At 33.1% G+C, this 21,238-nt stretch overlaps 3 protein-coding genes across 6 annotated transcripts; 2 read left to right on the top strand and 1 right to left on the bottom strand.

Moving 5' to 3' along the window:
* The first annotated feature begins 1,575 nt into the window (after window positions 1-1,575).
* On the top strand, window positions 1,576-2,649 carry LOC133701363 (uncharacterized). The gene has a single exon (XM_062125254.1). The coding sequence runs from the start codon at window positions 1,843-1,845 to the stop codon at window positions 2,236-2,238; it is 396 nt and encodes a 131-aa protein (XP_061981238.1). The 5' UTR covers window positions 1,576-1,842; the 3' UTR covers window positions 2,239-2,649.
* A 6,932-nt stretch (window positions 2,650-9,581) lies between these two features.
* On the top strand, window positions 9,582-11,876 carry LOC133702175 (BIIDXI-like protein At5g11420). Its single transcript, XM_062126431.1, has 3 exons — window positions 9,582-9,738; window positions 10,533-11,045; window positions 11,129-11,876. The coding sequence occupies exons 1-3, from the start codon at window positions 9,669-9,671 to the stop codon at window positions 11,668-11,670; spliced, it is 1,125 nt and encodes a 374-aa protein (XP_061982415.1). The 5' UTR covers window positions 9,582-9,668; the 3' UTR covers window positions 11,671-11,876.
* Window positions 11,877-12,327: 451 nt separating this feature from the next.
* LOC133702174 (boron transporter 4-like) lies at window positions 12,328-17,540 on the bottom strand. 4 transcript variants are annotated; one of them, XM_062126428.1, is made up of 14 exons: window positions 17,422-17,540; window positions 16,750-16,855; window positions 16,580-16,662; window positions 15,873-16,065; window positions 15,646-15,784; window positions 15,376-15,541; window positions 15,117-15,283; window positions 14,802-14,975; window positions 14,615-14,710; window positions 14,408-14,524; window positions 13,824-14,131; window positions 13,207-13,486; window positions 12,980-13,117; window positions 12,328-12,798 (listed from the first exon to the last, which is right to left on the bottom strand). In XM_062126428.1, the coding sequence occupies exons 2-14, from the start codon at window positions 16,851-16,853 to the stop codon at window positions 12,766-12,768; spliced, it is 1,998 nt and encodes a 665-aa protein (XP_061982412.1). In that variant the 5' UTR covers window positions 16,854-16,855; window positions 17,422-17,540; the 3' UTR covers window positions 12,328-12,765. The 4 variants fall into 4 exon arrangements, with proteins under 4 accessions (XP_061982412.1, XP_061982411.1, XP_061982413.1 ...); XM_062126427.1 differs by having other exon boundaries at window positions 17,068-17,526; XM_062126429.1 differs by having other exon boundaries at window positions 12,328-12,824; window positions 16,750-17,527.
* Window positions 17,541-21,238: the final 3,698 nt, after the last annotated feature.

Genomic DNA, 21,238 nt, shown 5'->3' with positions numbered 1-21,238 from the left:
GAGGATTTAACTTTGTTACTCTTTTAGATGTGGTCATCTTCGTCTCATGACCTAGGTCATAGGTAAAAGATGTAAACCCTAAGTTGACATTAATCTTCTTTTTTAACACCTCTTTTCTTTATTGATTTTTGTCTTCAAACTTGAGTTTATTAAATATTAAGTTTTTTTTTTGTTTTTTTTTCTATATGCTTTCTATAAAGAAGTCACAACTTCACAAATCCAAATCACAAGTTCACCAATACTAATTCAGATTATGGCAGACATTTTTTTTTTCAATTTCTCTTTCCTTTGACATTAAATACTATAACTCAAGGTATAAAATTTTCTTTTACTTTTAAAATAAACTAATATCATTTTAATATTGTTTTTTAGATGATAAAATAATTGACTCGATCCGTAGCAAAGCATGTGTCGGTAAGGGTCTAAAATAGAAAAATCCTTGGAGTAATTAAAGTAATATAATCTATAATGCTTAAAGCATCAATATTGTCATTAAAGCCTCGTTTGTTTGCTGGAAAGTAGTTTTTTTTTTAAAAGTGAATTCCGGAAAAGTGAATTATTTTCCGATGTTTGGTAGTGTAATGAAAAATAAGTTGGAAAACACTTTTCAGTATTTGGTTATGTCATGGGAAATGAGCCGGAAAATAACTTATTAATGTTTTATTTTTTTCAAGTTTATTCAAATAATATGGGAACAAATCTTACAAATTAAAAAATTTGAATGAGAATGAAATTGAAAAAAAAATATAATTTATAAATTATCTCAAATAAAATAAATAATAATCAAAATAATAGAGATCAAATCTAAAAAATAAAAAATAAAGAAATTAAAATAATAATAATAATTAACATTTCATAAATTATTTCAAATAAAATAAGTAACAATCAAAAGAATGAGGACCAAATTTAATAGATAAAAAATTTCAATTAAAAAATGATAAGAAAAAAGAAAATAACAATTATAAAAAAATGACCAAAATTAATATAAAAATTAAATTCTAAGTTTGAGGACCAAATTTGATATAATCAACAAATAATATGACATTTCTAATTTTTTCATAACTTGCAGAAAGTATTTTCCACTCAAAATAAAAGGAAAATACTTTCCTGAAAACCAAGTTAAATTTTTTTTTGACTGGAAAGTATTTTCTATTGACTAACTTTACTAATAATAAAAAAATATAGAAAAATTTAAAAAGTAAGTTTTTAAACATAACTTTCATGAAAACGAGTTTATGAGAAACAAAGAAAGCATAATTGTTTTTATTTCTTCTACTGGTTTAGACTAATGATCCATGATGCACGTAACGACGAACCACATTGCATTAAACACTTGCATCACATAATTTATGATAATTGGTTTCTGTATGCTTGCACGCTCGTACGTCCAAATATTAGCTCTTTTGTTCGCAACTCCGCTACGCATGTCACCACCACCTTTTTCCTGTTACGACCTGAAAAGGCAAAAAGCCCGAAATTTGAACCCCCAACTCCAACAACCGTCCACGTGTCCAATCTTATCCACTACTCGCCATCTTTTAATCCTCTACAACCCTCCACGCTCACCCCGAAATCAAACACGCTTTAAGAATCGTACCATAGGTCCGTAACCCTCAAAACGATACCGTACACGTCCTTGAAGCCATTAGGGTCACAATAATACGTACACTTAACCGCAGGTGATCACGACCGACCACCTTGAAATTTTACTCAAACCTGCTTCAAGCTCCATCCTTCTCGCTGTCTTCAACGGAACACTCTCTATCTCTAAAACTCTCAGTTCTTTCTTCACTTTCTCTCTCCAGGAAAAAGGTCAGAAACTTGGATTAGTTTCTTCTCATCATGGCTTCCACACTCGCTTTCGCTTGCTCCCTCCCAGCACCTGTCCGAGCATCATCCGGATCCTCCAGGAAACCCGACCCGTATGGCAAGAAGTCTGGTTCTTCAACCTGGTGGGCCCCGCTCTTTGGCTGGTCCTCCTCTCCGGATTACATTAACAGCGGCAGTGCTGGTGGCAGCACAAGCGATGATATACCCGATAAGGAATCCGGGGTGTTGGGTTCGGATCAGGAACCAGGTCGCCCCAGATCGAGGTTCGCCCTTGGGTCGTTCACTGAAGAGAAAGCGAGGCGGCTTAGAAGGAAGACAGTGGAGGGCATTACGTTTCACGATATGATGTATCACTCAGCGATCGCGTCTCGTTTGGCTTCAGATGGATCGGGTCAGCCCGAGAAGTAATCCGGACCTCCAGGTGGCAGGGCATATCTGGCAAGACCCACGTTTTTATTGTGGGGCCCACATATTTGTCGAAATATATACTTAGAATGTGTGTTTTGTTTTTTTGTTATGCTGGACGAGGAACAGTATTTTGGTTGTACCTCTAGTGTCGGACCGTTGAATTGTTTGTGAATCTGATGCTTTGGCTCTAATGGATGTGTCACCTTGGCATGATAAAATGTTGTTAGATCCTGGCCGTTGATGATAGGGGATGAATTGACATGGCAAACTCGTGATCTGTCATGTTGAAGAATTTATGTGTGATGTGTTGTCTGTGGATCGTGCATCGTGTGCTCATTCAAGCACGTGTTACCCTTTGTTTTGTTTTCTTATAAGAAGCACAAAATATCAAGGGCGAGGCTTTCTAATTTATTATTCATCGCTACACTGATGTTTTTGCCTTACTGAAAAATCAAGGAAAAATCAATGAGCTTGTTTTTAAGGATGGTATATTCTGACGTAATTTTATGGTTGGAATTTGGAAAATGTTTTTATAAAAAAGAAAATGGTTTTTTCATTTTAAATTAATTTTTATTTTAGTATTTTTAGATTGTTTTAATTTGAATAATAATTTTTAAAAAAAATATTGAAAAATATTTTGAAAAATAATTATTTTTTTAATTTCAAATAGTTTTAGATAATTTTGTTTTTTTAATAAAAAAATATATATAAAAAATTATAGATGTGTATATAGAGACTTCAATGCCTTTAAACGATGTTTGGCATTCAGTGACAAGCTTTCATGGTGTGGTTAGGTTTGTCTTAATGTATCATTTTTTTAAGATGGCGCATGCGGTGTTTTGAGCTCTGAGTTTGTATATGAGGGCTTTTGTTTGTTTTTTTCCCCTCTTTCTTCACGTGCATGAAACTTTAAAATTTCAAACTAGCATTTCAAAATTTTTTTCTTTAGATTTATCCATGTTTATTTAATTAGAATTTTTTTTATTTAAAATGATTTATAGAATTTTTTTTTCAATTTCATCCTCCTTTTATTTTTTATTAGAAGATTAGATCTCTATTTTTTTAATTATTATTTGTTTGTTTTAAATTTTTTTAATGAAAGTTGGTTTTAAGATTTCATCCTCCTTTAATTTATTTTTTCTATGTGATATAATTCTTATTGTTTTTCCAAATATTTTTGCTTTAGCATATTTTTTTATATTTAATTTTTATAATTTCATCCTCTAATATTAAATTAATCGAGAATTGAGTTTTTTTTATTGAACTAAGAGTTTGAGGGATTAATCCAAGGTTTAGAAGATTCACATAAGTTTTCCTTGGTTTTCTTATTCTTTTTTTAAATTAATATCTTTTTAATTTCATCGTTTAACATTTATTTATTTTCTAGTTTCATTCTCTAATTTTTTATTTGTCCGCATTTTTTTTGTTTAAGATGATTTTTAGAATTGAAGTTTTTTAAAATGTCATCCTCTTTCAATTTATTTCCTATGTGTTTTAGTCCTTATTTTATTTGTTGCAATTCGTTTTGCTTTGGAAAATAGTTTTAATTGAGATTTATTTTATGATTTTATTCTCCAATATTAAATTGGTTGGAATTGAGTTTTTTTATTGAAATCGAGTCTAGAATTTCACCGGTTGCAAGTTTATATGATTAATTTCGGTCTAGGAGATTCACATGTGTTTCCTTTTTTCCTTTTTCCTTTTTTTTTTAGGCTAATGTTTTTTCAATGTCATCATCCTTTAGCATTTAAGTTTTGTCCTTTAACATTTAAAGTCAGTTGAGATCCAATCAATGTTTAGCCAGGAGAAGAACAAGGGAAGGAAAGAGAAAGAGGCAGATTATCCAACCAGATTAACTCATTGTGGTTGTGGCTATTGTTCAGGTTGTTGATTTTACAGGTTAACACAAGTCAATAAAATGTGTCGTTTTCTTTTAATTTTGATCCTTAGATTTCTTTTGCAATTTAATCATTTGACAGTTTGTTGTTTCACATTTGAGCTATAGTTAGGTTGGGTTTAAAACGACAGGGGCACTAATTTTTTTTTTTAATCTAGAACACCATTTGAATAGGACAACTAGTTTGCTCTTGGCGTATTACGTCGAACAAGCCGCACTATTGTTCTTTCATTTATTAACATATATGATGGTCAATTAATCTTATCTGATATATTTATCAAGTTTTTAATCTCCATTTCAAAAAATTTATTTCATGTGAAAAAAATAGCGATGCTCACTTTTTTTTGTTGTTGAAGTCTTTGAGTTTTGATTATACCCACAAGGAAGCACATGCTTGGACATAATTGTTATACTAAAAATGTATTTTTTTTTTTAATTTCAATTCATGTATCTTAAAGTTTTTAAAACTTTTGTTAATTTTGAGAACATTGATATTTACATTTATATTTTATTAGTAACACAAAGGGTTAGAGGAAATGGGGTTGATTAATACAAACTAAACTTTTAAGATGAAACTATAACGCTCTATGAATCTTGATACACAAATTAAAATACTTGTCAAATATCTTGTAACTTTTTGCTTTTAGGGTCGAGATCCATTTAAAAAAAAAAAAAAAAAAACAACGAGAGAACGATACCTGGTGGTGGGTCTTTCAGACCAATCTCTGACTAGAGGCTTTACAAACCTCTAAGCCTATCAGCGCAACCTACAACTTATAGACCATCTAAATCAAGATATCATCCCCGAAACAAAGTTGGAAGTTCAACTCCTAATGTTCAGACCAATAAACTTTCAGCCTCACCAGTAAGCAATCCAAGTTGGGTTTTGAATTCCTTAGGGCACATGAAAAAAAGGTTAACTTTGGATAATTAGGGGAAGTATTAGGTAATTTCAAAATAATACATCATCCATGCATGGTTATCATGGTAAGTTTCACTTTCATTAGTGTGCGAAGGAATAATGTTGTTGAAGTACCTAATAATTTCTATGATAATTAATTGTAATTAGAAAAATTTAAATCAAGACTTTGTGCCTCGTAATTATGTTCAGGTCATAATCTGATTTCTCTATAAATTAAATTTTTTTAATAATATTTTTTTTATACATATAATATATATCCCTTTGATTGTTTGATAGAAAGGAAAATTACAAAAGAGATAGATACGTGTTTGATTTGTTTTTGTAACAATTTTAAAGTGAATTTATATATTTTTAAAATACAAAATACAAGGAAATATGTTTTTTTTTTGTTTTCACTGTTTTCATCTCTTGTATCCTAAGTCAATAACCAAACGCTACCTTTGTGTTTTATTGTTATAAGAATCCTGCTTTAATTTTCTAAAACATTGCATCAATTACTTGTTTTTTGCAATGAAATTATCCCTCTTTTTCTATTTTAATTCTTCTTGTCTGGTTGGGTCCTCTCCATGGGTATCTATTATGGTCGACCACTTTAACAGACCTATATAAGGCTATAAGTTGGCTTCCGTTTTTATTCCCACCATTTCCGTTCACTTTTCTAGCTATCTTGCTAGGAGATTTATGACGAAGCAAATTCACCAGCAACCATCACTAAAACATACCCCGAATCCATAAAAATACCCTTTTTATTTGCTTTCTATCCACATCAAAAAGTTTTGGGACATTTTATAGCTTTTAAATTAGCATTTTAAGAGGGTTTGGATCATTTTTATGAGTTGTTCTTGTTTATTCAACCAAAATTCAGTCCTCGGGATTTTGCAAGGTTACATACTTTTTTCTCTACTTGAAGGTTCTTCTAAATATGTAGTTTTGCAAGTAGTGTCTAGGTGGGGGCTTCCCAAAGTAGGAGAGGTTCAAGACCTAAGCATGATTATGGAGTCTCAATAGCGGGCTAGTAAATCACAAGGGATTATAAGGTAGCCTCAACACTAGTCGGTGGATACTTAACCTGAGTGAGAAATCTCTAGCTTAGATGCTTAATGCTAGGCCCGATTATGGAAAGGTTATATATATAGCAATAATAATAATAATAATCCTATTCTAGTATTAGGACATGGACCCTGTCCAAAAGGTCTCATCCCAAACCATCGGTAGTAGTAAACTCTCTAGTCGTAGTCGTGTATGAATATAATAATTCGGTTTGGTTTAATTTTTTTAAATTTAACTTAGTTGTATTTTAGTTTAAATTTTGATTTTTTTAATTTTAGACTTATAAAATCGAAATCGAACCAAACTAGTCGCTTTTTTAAAAAAATTTAATCGGTTTAATCGATTTTTTTCACAGTTTAATTTTTTCAGTTATTTTTTTTTTTATTTTCTTGGTTTAATCGGTTTTTCAGTCTTTTTCCTCACCCCTAGAATAAAGTGCAAAGATTTTCCTAGAAAATGATAATCACATCATGATTGGTTAAAACTTTTATAAATCCTTGTTTTAAATTATTTAAGTCTAAAACAACATCACTAAAAAGAATATCAACCTCGTGATGGTGACAATTTCAGTTTTTATCGTGATAATACAGTTCCCCTGCTCTGTTAATTCTGGGACTGTTTAAGCTTTGATTGTAACCTGTTGAGGCCTATACAGGACAAGAAAAAAAACACACAGAAACACTGAAAGTACTTGTGATTAAGCTGAACTAGAGGAAGAGGAAGCTGAAGCAAGGAAATATCCAAAGAAAGGTACCTGTTTCAGGCAATTGTGCTCTCCTGGATTCGAAGGGCTAGACATGAATCTGTCCAAAATCATGGGCTTAATGTTTTGTATTTGGGCAGCATCTTACTTCTACGAAGAACGAGGACATGAATCTGTCCAAACTCATATTCCTTTAGCTTGCATCTAGAGGAATTACTCTTTTTTTTTCAAAAAAAAAAAAGAGCATCAAATTAATATAAAAGATGTGATGATACATCGATCCTCGTCGTTTAAGGAATAATTTAGTTTTAATTAATACATTAACTATTAAAATATACTCATTTATCGTCAAAGAAAGTGGAAAAAAAACTATATAGAGTCAGATTCTACTGTCTTTATTTGAATAATACCACAGTCAAACCAGGTCAAAGGAAGAACCCTTAACTTCTTTACCTGTTTAAATCTGATCCATATTCGGTATGTATGAAATTTAAGTTAAATTGTCATCCTAGTGCCGGCAACTTCTCCAAATAAAGCTCGCAAAGATTCCCAATATCTTAAGATTTGGGATGATAATTTAGCTCTGCTCGCTAACATCAAGATTCATGCTTTCAACCACATTTAAAAAACATAAATTAAAGAAATTAAAGTTTCATTATATATATATATATATATATATATTCATTATATATTGTAAATTAAAACAGTATAATAATAATTTTAATCTTAAAAAAAACCATTGAACTGGTTAATATTGAGAATAATACAATCTTTTAGCAAGGTTCATTAATAATTATCAGATTGATAGAGAATAATTTGATTTTTTATATTATTAAAAACACAATAAAATAATTAAATTATTTTTAAAAACAAAATTTATTTAAATATGTTTAGGGGATTTTTGAATTTTTACTTTTACTAAATAACTAAAATACCTTTAAAAACAAACTTTTTTTTTACTAGCATTCAAGGGATTTTCATTTTCTCACCTTGGTTAATTTTTCAAGGTACAACATTTTAATAAATATAAAATATAATTTTATGAAAAAAAAAAATCAATGCGATGCATGCACGAAAGTCATATGCAACTCCTGCAAGAACCGTAAAATGCCCTCCCTCAGCCCAATCGCCATGCATTCATTCACTGCCTGCACATGCCACTGACCAATAAGTTAATCTACGATTGCCGACCAAAAAGGAGCAAAACCATACTGGAAATTTTATTTTTAATAAAAAGTATCAACGAAGTTGGGTGTGTCAGGAAGCTGCATGCATACTCATTCAAAATGCTTCGTAGCACATGGGTTTTATGAGATAAGATCTGAATAATCTTCTTTTCTAATCCATATGACTTGTCATTCACATATATTTCTGCTTGCCATCGCATTAATATATTTTTTAGCCAAGGTTATTTTTGTCGATAGATGCATCATTTAGATCTTGGTCACACCAGTCAGCTTCCCATACAGACAACACAACATTATCAAAACCATGTGCTTCTCCCACATTAAATCCCTTGCTTCTCTTTCCGTGTTGGATAATTGGTTAATCTCTTCGTTCTAGTAATATGATCTATTCTCTCTAATTAAGGTGACTAATAACTTATACATGGTGTCTGATAAGCTAAAATGACTGATAGTTGGTACATGTAAAATGTTCCTTTTAATATATGTATGGAGTGAGGACTCTCAAATATATACTTAAAGAAGTATTTTTTTTAAAGAGAGAAAATACAATGATATTTTTTAGAGAGAAACTCTAAATATATATGGTAAAAATATTGAGAATAAAGATATTCTAAACCCTTCACCTTGATGATTCATGAGGTAATTATATCTTCTGAATTTTTTTTTTTGCTAGAGTACTGAATTGCTGAAAAGTTATTCTACCCTTATAAATGAATTTTGTATTGAAAGTTATGTTTCACATAATTTATCCAGCTAATAGATAAAAATATAATATGTTATAAGAGACTTTAATATATCAAATAATATAAAAAAAATAAAAATTTATATATTATATTTGAATCAATAAATATAATAGATCTGATAATGCATTAAACCTAGACAAACATAAAACATTCAACCATACCTGGATTGTGACGACGGAAAAATATTTGAGCTCGACACCCTTGGAAGAAACGTGCAAGCCCCACCGCGTTAGCCTTCCCCGAGAGTGATGATTAAACTGGGGAAGGAATATCCTCAGACCGACAATAGAACAACAATCCAATAATACCATGTGGCTTTCATTACCTTGTGTCTTGACCTCCACCAGAAGACAACTAAATCTTAAAACTCTCAAACCTCTAATAGAGCGATCCAAGAGTTTAATATTGAGTTCCAAACCCAAAAAAATCGATCCTTGTATTATAAACATGATCGTGTATATAACTGTTTTTTTAAATAATAAAAAAACCAAGTAAATTCAGAAAATAATGCATTTTGCTTGAAAAAGAAGGGTGACAGGTAGAAAAAAAACTTCCACGTGACACTTTATCTCTTCATGGACTTTCAAGAGTAATTCACAAGATTTCTCCATCAAAGATTTTCTAATGCATGAGTTTTTTTTTTTTTTTTTTAATATTGAGTTCCAAACCCAAGAAAATCGTTTTGTAATTACTTTATCTTCAACGAAGATGACCAACGAATAGTTTTGTAATTTTCTGTGCCTGGTAATGAATGCGTAGCTGACGATAGCTGTAGTGGCATTCGTGTAGTTTTGATCAAGCCCGGTGTCTTTCTCGTGGACTGAAACAAATAAAACCCGACGCACACCTTCAGTGACCTCCATGCCAAACATTCCCAGGCCTCTCCTCCACCTCCCCCCCCCTCCTCTCTATCTGTAAATCAACCACAATGTACAGAGCCACCGTGCTGTTAGTGACCCTTTGCATCACCTCGCAGGTTGCATCGTCAGTCACCGATGGTAAGTCCTCCGAGTATTTTTTTCGTATAGGCACAAATATTTGCTTGCTTGCCACTAAACACTAATTGATTCGCAAGTAATTTGATTAATTAGTAGTCCACCTCTTGCCCAAATCTTGTTTGCTAGATCTTTTATGCAAAACTCCCCTGATTAACATATATTGTTAATCTTGTTTGCTTATGTTAGTACGCTGATCAACTAGTTGGTAGCATTATATGTCAGGAACACAGTTAAAATCATGCTTTAAAAAAATAAAATAATTATTTATGTTTTTTTATTGTTCTTACATGTTGATATATATAAAAAATTTAAATAAAAAACAATTATTACCATTCTTCCAAATATCCTTTTAATTATGTGAGATCAATTTGCGAACCAAAATGCCACTCCTTGAAGGGATCTGCAAGGATCCAAGCATTGATGTTTTACCTCTTTAATTAGTGTTTAGGTCAATGAATTCTGCCTCTCTTCAATGCTGTAGTCATATTCAATCGTTTCGTATCTCTCGAGATAATAAATTCCAAATCCACTGTTTGAGCACCGGTTTGAGAAAAAAAGTATGTAGCTGTAAAATTCTCATTAAAGAATTTATTTTATATATATAATATAGGAGGTAACTAAAAGAAGAAGAAAGAAAGAGCATCTTCTTGAACATATTTGTAATCAAACATCTGCTGTCATTTCTTTTTTCTTTATGGGTTTAAAAATACATCGTAATCCCATGGCACATGACAGATGAATTATTGCTACCACACATCAAGAACTTGAAACTAACTAATGGCCATTAATTTCAGGTTTATTGCCTAATGGAGACTTCGAGCAGGGCCCCAGGCCATCAGAAATGAAAGGAACAGTGGTGACAGCCAAGAACGCAATTCCTAACTGGGAAATTTCTGGCTTCATCGAGTACATAAAATCAGGGCATAAACAAGGTGACATGGTGCTGGTAGTGCCTGCTGGAGCCTACGCAGTTCGATTAGGGAACGAAGCATCGATTAAACAAAGAGTGAAGGTCACTCAAGGCCTCTTCTACTCGTTAACTTTCAATGTGGCTCGCACTTGTGCCCAGGAGGAGAAATTAAACGTCTCTGTTTCACCAAATTCGGAACCAAGAGATTGGGGAATCTTGCCCATGCAAACAATGTATAGTAGCAATGGATGGGATGCTTATGCGTGGGCCTTCCAAGCTGATGGGCCTGAAGTTGAGATCTCCATCCATAACCCAGGTGTAGAGGAGGATGCTGCTTGCGGCCCACTTATTGATTCTGTCGCGTTAAAGCTTTTGTCCAATCCTAAACGTCCTAAAGGTAATGATACTAATGTTTATGATTTTTCTTTTAAAAAAAGTCCAATATGGTTTGGTTGATTACGCTGATTCCTTGTTTTGCAGACAACTTGTTAAAGAATGGAAATTTTGAAGAGGGTCCTTACGTGTTTCCTAACGCAGACTGGGGTGTCCTTGTCCCTCCCAACATTGAAGATGACCATTGCCCTTTACCTGGATGGATGGTTGACTCGCTCAAGGCAGTAAAATATATAGATAGCGATCACTTTACAGTCCCAGAAGGAAAAAGAGCCGTTGAACTTGTGGCAGGAAAAGAAAGTGCTATCTCACAAGTTGTAAAAACCACAATCAGTAAGATATATGCCCTCACATTCAGTGTTGGGGACACTAGCAACTCATGCGTGGGATCAATGGTAGTAGAGGTATATGCTGGTAAGGATAAGACTCAAGTTCCTTATGAATCTAATGGCAAAGGAGGGTTCAAGCACGCCAAGTTCGTGTTCAAGGCCATATCGAACCACACGAGAATTACTTTCCTTAGCTCATTTTACACCATGAAAAGTGACAACTCTGGTTCTCTATGTGGTCCAGTATTAGATGATGTAAAGCTGGTTAGTGTTCGAAATCCATGGCGTCATCTTGCATAATGTGCTAGTTGCATTGCTTGTGCAACTACATTGTTCAATCTTCATCCATTTAGATGATCATCATATATCTTTATATACTATAAGATTTCCTATGATGGAAACACGAGGAGCTTGAAATGAGTTTAATTATGATGTTCCTTCTATGTACCAAGTATCTGTGTTTTTCCTGCAACTCAATATATATGATAGAAGCTGGTTCCTCGAAATGAGTGTAATTAGAATGTTTCTTTTATGAGAGAATCATGATTGGTGTTGGAAGAGCTACTGTGATGATATCGCTTTCTGCCATTGTGCCACTATGATTGGTGACTGCCATTGGGGAATCGAGAGTTTCTGTTTTCCAGGTGTGATGGTCATAAACAACGCAATCTGTACACGGAGAGTAAACACCATGGCAATGTTTCTCTTGCACAATATGTCATAAGGTGATGTTTTGATTAGTGAAATGGAGCTTAAACCTCATGTGATAGAAATGGGGAATGCGTGTAATATGCGCCTTTTTCATTGTCGTGGGGCCGTGGCTCCCATAACCAATTGAAAGCCTCTCTGTATGAATCACAGAAAACATTTTTAACTTCTACATTTTTCCTTTATATGGCAGTTGACAAAGCCCGAGTGTTTTACAGCAGGGAAATTGGAGATAACTAAACAATGAAGGAAGAAAAGAGTGAATAAGCAATCGATTACTTCACATCAAAGTAAGAGCAATAATAACAATTTTCAGTTAGAAATCCAGCCGTTGCTTGTATTCGCTACTGGAAAATATGTAGTTTGTAGTTGTTCTTTGTATAATGGAGATGGTATTGATGCGACAGAATTTCACCTTTGGAATCTTGTAGTTCTACTACAACGCTAATTTGGAGTTGAATATTGAAGGGACCAGAAATTAGAGGATGTGGTGGTTTTTATGGACAACTTAATGATCTGTTCTTGGCTGGCTTCGCTTCTTTCAAGAACATTTTGAATGAGGTCTATTCTCTCTCTGTCTTTCTTTTTCTGTAACTATCATGATGGGATTCTTTTCTCCTTATTGAAGTATCATTTTTCATTATCACTCTTTAAATTTTTTAGTCCTGACCAAGATGGTTTATCTTCTCATTCTGGTTGGACAGCACCATCGGGATAAACCTGCAACGACCAAAAAAAAAAAAAAACTTTAAGCATCAAATTCTTATATAGAAATTTGAAACGCACTTGTGCGCGTTCAGGAAACATGTGCTTCCCAGATGTAGCATAGCACCAATAGTCCTACTCTTGAACATGATATACTTTTTCCTTGTACTTCTCAGGAGTAAAGAAACCAGAATACCTGAGTATTTTTCTCTTCACTGAAGCTTACAGTTCTAACTTTCAACTCCCCTCTGCTTGTAGTTAGCTCGTCAAATATCTCAGCATCACACATCTCCACTTCCCCTTCCTCGTTTCCAAGAACATGCGCTTCTCTTTCCTGATAGAATGCCACATGAATTTAGTATCAACTCGACGAAAACTACAAAGTATCGGAAGATATCTTGATAGATCTGGAGAATAATATGCCTTGAAAGAGAGGCTGAGAGAAAGTCGTGGGGTGCCGGTAATCTCATCATACTCAGCTGCATCTAGTTCCCGCAAATGATTTGGACAGAACAACTTAGGAAGGATGTGTTGTCTTATGCTGATGAGAACAAAGAACGGCAAAGGGAACAAGATTCCAGCTATCGGAATCCATGTCACACCATAACAGAACAGGAAATACACGAATTGGAAGATTGTAAATATGGCAATGTATTTGAATGGAACTGATTCCACAAAAGAAGCGTGAACCCCCTCCAAGACCCTGCCAAAAGTGAATGTCAGGCACAGATGTAACTGGTAAATCATAGGCAGCTAATAACAATACATGTCAGAATGATGTAGTATTTACTTGCAATCAGGAAGTTTCTTAAAACAATTAGCATTTATAATGAATTTAATATCTTGAAGGAAAAGGTCCAAGTACTGGTTTATTCTCTTACCCCAAAAATATAAATTTTCCGAAATGCTGAGAAAAAGTAGAACAATTTTGGTTCGATCTAGTTTTTTAGATTCCACAAAAACAAGATTTCGAGAAAACTGTGCTCTAATTCTAAAATGCTAGTTGAATTGTTAACAACTCAGAATAACAAAGAACTTACTTGTAGCGTCGGCCAGGTGTAACGAAGAGAAGTAGCATTCTTTCCCAGAACTGGTTCCCGGGGAGACTGTCGATTGCCATGTAAGCAAAATATCCCCAAAGGACTGATGTAGGTATCAACTTTATTGCAGGCACAGCACTCACTGATGCTGCCACAAGTAGTGACTGCAGAAAATTGCTTACTCTCTGCTCATTAACTCGGACAGGCAAGTAGGCATCAATGTGCTTCTCAGGATCAAATGTATCCTTTGGATTTTCTCCTTTCATGACTGCCTCCTTCAGGTCTTCCAGCTCTCTAACTACTGTAGTCTGCATATCAGAAAATCATGGTGTTGGCATTAATGTGCCGAGAGGATTTGGGCTACTGTAGTCTGCATATCAGAAAATCATGGTGTTGGCATTAATGTGCTGAGAGGATTTGGGAACTTTACCATCTTCCTGGAGACAAACTAATGTTCTTAGAATTTTTAAACATGCAACTTGTACAAGTCATTTGTAAGAAAATGCTCATGTTTTTGGGTGTCGGAGGCCTTACAATGTTATTTTCAACACGATGATTAAGTTTGTACTGATCATAGAACTTACAATTGGACTGCTGTCCATTTCAATGAACACATCCTGCATCTTGCCATAGATTTCAGAGTTGCTAGCTTTCTGCTTGATGCTTTCTTTGGCACTTTCCACCATCTTCCTTCGAATCAACTGTAAATGATCAAACAGATCGTATAAGCATCTAGAGGCTGCTCATCTAATTACCTTAAGAAGTTCTCCTTCGAGATTCTGTAATCTGACCTGTCTTTTGAGGACAGCAAGGCTCTTAGTATGCATAGGAGACTGTGGTAGAACACCATTAGAAGGAGGTAGCCCAATTAATCCACAAAGCAAAGTCTGAAATCAATCAGTCAACAGTAGAATATTAAGTTTTCAAGAAACATAATGGAAAGAATAGCCAGCTTTAACGTATGTGGATGGTATGTACCATAAAGCTCAGCAACAAGATGTCATAATGATACGCAGAAGGATTTTTAAGATTGAACTCCTTTTGTTGTGCCATCTGGGATGCAACACTGTGGTCAAAAAAGTAGAGCCCTGCTATCATCACAGCAGGAACAAAGGCAGCAAAGATATATGCTGGGGGAACATTCCCCATATCCTGTAATTTGATGCGACAATAGATATTAGCTGCAAGTGTCTAGAAGCAGACAAAACGGTCATGCACAAAACAAGTAAATAAAAAAGAGAATGATTCATTGCTAAATTGCTGCCTTAGAAATTCCAATCAAGTTTTGGTTACCTTGATGACAGTCCAGTGATGTAACGATGCAGATTCCCATGGAAGAGGGCTAAAAAGTTTTCTGGGAACCCCAGAAGGAACTTTGCTTGGTATACTAAATGAAAGTGCTGTCCACACCACAACCATTAAAGGAACACCATAGTCTGCAATAAAACTTCTAAACCAACCTGGACACCATCGTGCAACAATTTCAAATTCCTTGTGTTCACGTATTAATTTCTAACCAAAATGCAAAATTGTTAAGGATTGCTTCACAAACCTGTGCCATACCACCATGCTCTTGCCCTTCTACTTTTTAATGCAGTATAAAGAAGGCCAAAAGTGAATATGATACCAAGAATTCCATTAGTGTAAAGCCACTGAAATTGATACTTCTCTAGCTTCGGGTCTTCAGCTTTGGGAATTTCAAACTCGCCGACCATGCCCTGTGATCCAAACATTGTGCGACATATTTTAGTAGCATCACCCTCATCAAGTTGCTATTCACTCACTCAAACATTTTTTTTTTTTTTGTATTGATTGTACTCACCTTGATAGCCTCTTGCATGAACAAAACAGAAATCAACATGCCAAAAAGTTCGCCTGCTACTCGAGTAAACCGATTGATTATAGCACACGCATTGAATATTGCAAGAAGGAACAGCAAAAGAGCTGTCCATACACAAACCCTGCGGCAGTCACCAGAAAAATGAATGAATCAAAAAACCCAAATACAAGAAACAATTTTAAGCAAGTAACAAAACAAATTTCCAATACCATCCAGCCCACGCCAAGAAGAGTTTTTGCCCTAATTCTTCCTTTTCTTTGGCAAAGTTGTACAGATAAGTGTACATTATAACTGTGGGTTCTGCAACTCCTAATATTAATAGAGGTTGCCCACCAAGTATTGAGTGTATGATGCCACAAAGAGCAGTAGAAGCTAAAGTTTCTACTGTGCTCAAGCTTCCATCTACAAACAGCAAATTATAGAAATTACATTACTTTCAAACTCCTTAAATGCAATCATGGACCTTAGATTAAGATAGAAAATTGCAGCTAACAGTGCAAGGAGATTAAGTTAATAAGAAATCAAATATATCCTTAGGATTTACCTTCTATGCACCACGCTTAATAGATTAATCGCAGTGGTTGTTTTTCAAAGTATTTTTTATTTAGAAATACATTAAACTATTATTTTTTTATTTTAAAAAAAACATTTTTAATATCAGTAAATTAAACAATATTAAAATAAAAAAAATTAAATTTAAGCTAAAAAAAAAAAACCAAACGGTGCCTAAATCCTGCACTCTACCATAGGCAAAATAATGTTGTGCTTTTCAGGATTACCATTTACTTTCCTAGTCTTTCACTGTCTGAAGTAAAAAAAAGGGAAGCACTACAATTTCTACAAGTGAGAATATCCACCTTTTGCTGGGTTATACTTTTCTAAAGAAGCGTGATTAGGAGAACATGAGGAGGAGAACCTGTATCTCTTCTAAGTTGCTCGCCGAAGGCAATAACAGGAAGGGCTGAAGCGAAGAAGATATATGTAGTTGGTGCCAGTATACTGTCAGAAAAGTTTGAAAGAAAATTTAGATAAAATTCCAAAGACAGGATGGAAATATTATACTCGAGTTGAGTAATTAATAGATACCCGAATCCAGAAAGAATGCCTGCAACCCAATCTTGTTTATAGCAGGCTGCTCTTCCTCTAACATCGTTTAGAATACCTCTAAACGGAGTTTTAATGTGCTCCATCTCTGAATTAAAAGATATTATTAAGCATCAGATAGGAAAAAAAAGATACTGAAGACGAATCAACTCAAAAAAGAGAAGGAAAAAAAACAGGGGTGTGGGTGAACGAGGAAATCTTGACAACAAAAAAAGAAAGAAGATAATGTCTTGCACTTCCAAGCTGAGGTGATGACATTCAGGAGGATTGATCGAGAAAAATATTACTTCTTTTACTTACAAAGAAGGAAATCAAGAGAAAAGAAATATAATTTTGTTGCTTTGTCCTGCATGTTATCAGCATCCAACCACAGATTTTGTAACCGAAACAACCAGACGTTCGCTTTTCATTTTTTCACAGACAGGAAACAGAAAAGGAAAGGGAAGCCCAGAAGCAGAATTTAAACAAGGTTACATGAAAACCAGAACAATCAAGTCTTGAACATGCAGCCAATAAGTGAACAAGAAACGCTCAGGTTAGCGCAGAAATGTGCGAGTTTGTATGAGTAAAATGGTAGTACTGAAAGAGAGATTCAGAGAAAGAAATGCCAGAGAGAAAGCTTGCTGGCTTTTCCTTCCAAAGAGGAAAGTTCACCAGGAATTTCGATGGAGAAACAGAGACCAAATGTGCGTTTCTGTGGAATAACATTTCTTCTCTAGTTGGCGGCTTCTTGTAGAGGACTTTTCTGCAATCTCGTTTACATTGATGCAGCCCTCGCACGGTCGCACCTTATCCACGTCGTTTAAGTTTTTAACACAGACCAAGTTATTTTGATTTTTACCGATGCTTTGTTTGTCATTACGAAAATACCTATTTTTTAAAAGTATAAGAAATATATTAAAATAATATTATTTTAAGATTTATTTTTGATATATACAAATCTAAACAATTTAAAAATATATATAAAAAGTTATTTTGAACCCAAGAAAAAAATAATATTTTTATGTGGGCTACTCCATTATGGATCCTCAACATAACATTTTTGTGAGGACTATTCTATTACATATTCTTCTACTATAATTTTTAATAACAACAATTAATGCAAACAAAAATAACATACTAGTTCTAGAATGTTTTTTTTTCTCAAGGGAGAATCCCCTCATCCCCTCTTATACAAGCAAGTTTTGTTCTGTGATATCTTTCAATCAAGATTATTTAACAACATACAACAACTGACCAATATAAATCATTGAGTTTTAATATATATCCTCTAGACATCCAACTAAAACCACTAGAAATTGTTAAGGGCTAATACTAATTGATGCAAAGCTCCGATAACAACTAATATAAAAAAAAAATACAAGAAAGACAATTAACACAAGTAATACAAAATTATGCTAATAGGTCCACCATATAAAAACTCTAATCCAAAATTTATTTGTTAATATTTTTCTTTAAGCAGTCTGTCTCTCTAAAGATTTAAAAGTTCTTAAATAAAATAAAAATCAATCTAAATAAACAAGAAAAAAAACAAAATTATTGAGTATATTATTTAATTTCCTAAACTAAATAGAAAAAAAATTAAAAAACAATTCCTTAAAAACCTTTTACACCACATAATTGATATCAGATTAATCCTATACTAAAATCAAATCCAATCCCAATTATTTTATAGCTTTTTGGTGAAGGAAAATAACTTGGATGATGAGTTTTTTGAGCTGGAGGTGGCGGCAAATTCAGTGGCAGAGGGGGGGGGCTGGCAGGAGCTCGGTACTTGCAAGGAAATTTTTCTCAGTTTCTTTTTTGTATAAAATAATTAAAATTTTAACTACTTCTTTACTTCTTTTCTTTTTTTTCCCAGCCCCTCCCTGCGTCATCCAGAGTCAATGTTGATTTTTTTTCAAAAAAGACCTATTTTTTTTTAATTTGACCTCTCTTGATTATTTTTTTTCTTGCTCCATCCCAATATATACATCCATGGAGTTGTGGCAAGCAATTACTAATGATATGATTGCAATTACCAATCAAGATGATTCTTCTAAATGAGAATCGGTTTTGAGATAGAAGAATCAAGCTACATATACATTTTTATGTTCTTCCTTCTTCTTTTTTTATCAAGCATCAAAATTTGAACTTTGGACTTATTATTGAGCTTAAAATCTTGATTTTCAAGCAATAATTATTATTTCTCTCTCTCTCGAAATATATATAGTTCAGTTTAAGCATTAAGATATGAACACATCCCAAATAAAGAGCCCATTTAACACTGTAAGAGGAACTGAAGCAATTGAAAGACATGCAGCAGAGGGGCTGCATTGAGAAGATTATTATGATGAGGTACTGCATTAACAAAAATCGAATATTACATATACCATCCTGCTGATTATCCCCACAGTGCCCGAGAGAAGCTCCAAGTGGAATTTTTTTATACATATTTATAAAAAAATATGACTCCATATGTTTAATATTTAGAAATCTGACTAGGAGCTATTAGTTTTATTTCATTCCAATAAATTTTATATATATATATATATATATATATATATATATATATATATATATATAAAGATTACAACACTATTTAGGGACTCATTGGATATAGATTTTTTTAAGCAAGATGTATGAATATTAATTTATGGTATTGAATAAATATGAAAAAAGAATTGGATAGAGATCTTAACATAAAGCCTTGAGCACGAATGTTTTGAACAATTTTCTAAATTAGTTTGCATATACATGTAATTGATAACAAGTATGCTTCTCCTAAGGATCTCACCCATCAGTACTAGCGTGAAAATTTCTCATATTTTTAATTGGCCCAAAATTATCAAATGGTCTTATATAACCTAAATTATCTTCTATTTAGTTGGGAATGAAAAAGTTCAAAAACATTTTATCCAAAGAATTCTATCTTGTCCAATCTTGATCATTTATTGATGATGTTTTAAAATTTAATATATATAAATAATAAGTTATTTAGTGTTTGGGATAGTGATTAATCAATATATTCAAGTACTTCGATTTCTTCTTTTTAGTCTAGAGAATTTCAGGTTTATGGTAAAAAATTTAGCACATGTAAAAATAGTCTCAATCAAGGATATTTAAAGACTCTCCAATGATAAAGTTAACTAGTATATTTATAGAAAAGACAATAAATAACTTAAAAGAGCCTTAAATTTTTTAATGCTTTGAAATCTTTATGAGTTTATCTTAAGAGAAAAAGTTTTGAACCCTTACCTAGATGATTCAGGAGGTATTTATACCTCTTGAATCTTATCGTTTTTAGAGAAGGGAAGGACTAAAAAGTCTTATGCTTTCGACGATATTAATGAGAGACAAATATCTCTTATATATTATTAATGAGATACTAAGTACGATAGATCCCTTAAGAGACCTTGTATACATTTATGAGTATAGAGAAATAATTGTATCAATATGAATGATTATTCTGGATGAAGAGACATGACAATTTATCATGCCTTCAATATTTTTATTTTAAGGAATCGTCTACGATCAAGCATATGACCTTAGAACTTGGTAATGATTGAATCCAAATGCTTGGCATGTCAAACTCACATTATCTTGAGCTTAGCTGACTGTCAATTTCAAGTTAGAGTGAGAGTTTGGCATATTTATCAAACTCACGCTACTTTAGACTTAACTAACTATCAAGCCCAAGTTTTTTAAAATTTAACACGATTGCAAACACAATTTACTTTTTAAGAGTATTTCTATTTATAAGAATCTTAAAAAACAAATGTTGATTCATCACTCACCGTATCCTTTAGGTAACCAGGTAGGTTGCTTGTCGTTATATCATCAACACGAGCAAGCATTTTAATAATTAAAAAAAAAAAAGAATTAGCTCATTGTCTTTCACTAGTTTATGGTGGCTTATATGGGAAAGGTGTCTAGCTCAAGTTACACTTGCAACTTTACAAAAATCTGTATCATCCCCTAGTTGGAGCCTCCAAGTTCATATGAAACAAAAAATAATAAAAAAGAAGTTTTATGCAACTTGATAACTTTCAGATAAAATATTACATCCATACATTCATAAGAAAAGGAGTTTTAATTAGCAAGCGTTTTAAGAATTAGCTCATTGTCTTTCACTAGTTTATGGTGGCTTATATATGACCAAAGGTGTCTAGCTCAAGTTACACTTGCAACTTTACAAAAATCTGTATCATCCCCTAGTTGGAGCCTCCAAGTTCATATGAAACAAAAAATAAAAAATAAAAGAGTTTTATGCAACTTGATAACTTTCAGATAAAATATTACATCCATTCATTCATAAGAAAAGGAGTTTTAATTAGCAAGCGTTTTAAGAATTAGCTCATTGTCTTTCACTAGTTTATGGTGGCTTATATGTGACCTAGACACCGCTTATATGTGACCAAAGGTGTCTAACTCAAGTTACACTTGCAACTTTACAAAAATCTGTATCATCTCCTAGTTGGAGCCTCCAAGT

The sequence above is a fragment of the Populus nigra genome, chromosome 8 (assembly GCF_951802175.1).
Source record: "Populus nigra chromosome 8, ddPopNigr1.1, whole genome shotgun sequence".
Lineage (NCBI taxonomy): Eukaryota > Viridiplantae > Streptophyta > Magnoliopsida > Malpighiales > Salicaceae > Populus > Populus nigra.
The sequence above is the reverse complement of the archived record's forward strand: the minus strand, read 5'-3'. Positions and strand labels throughout refer to the sequence as shown.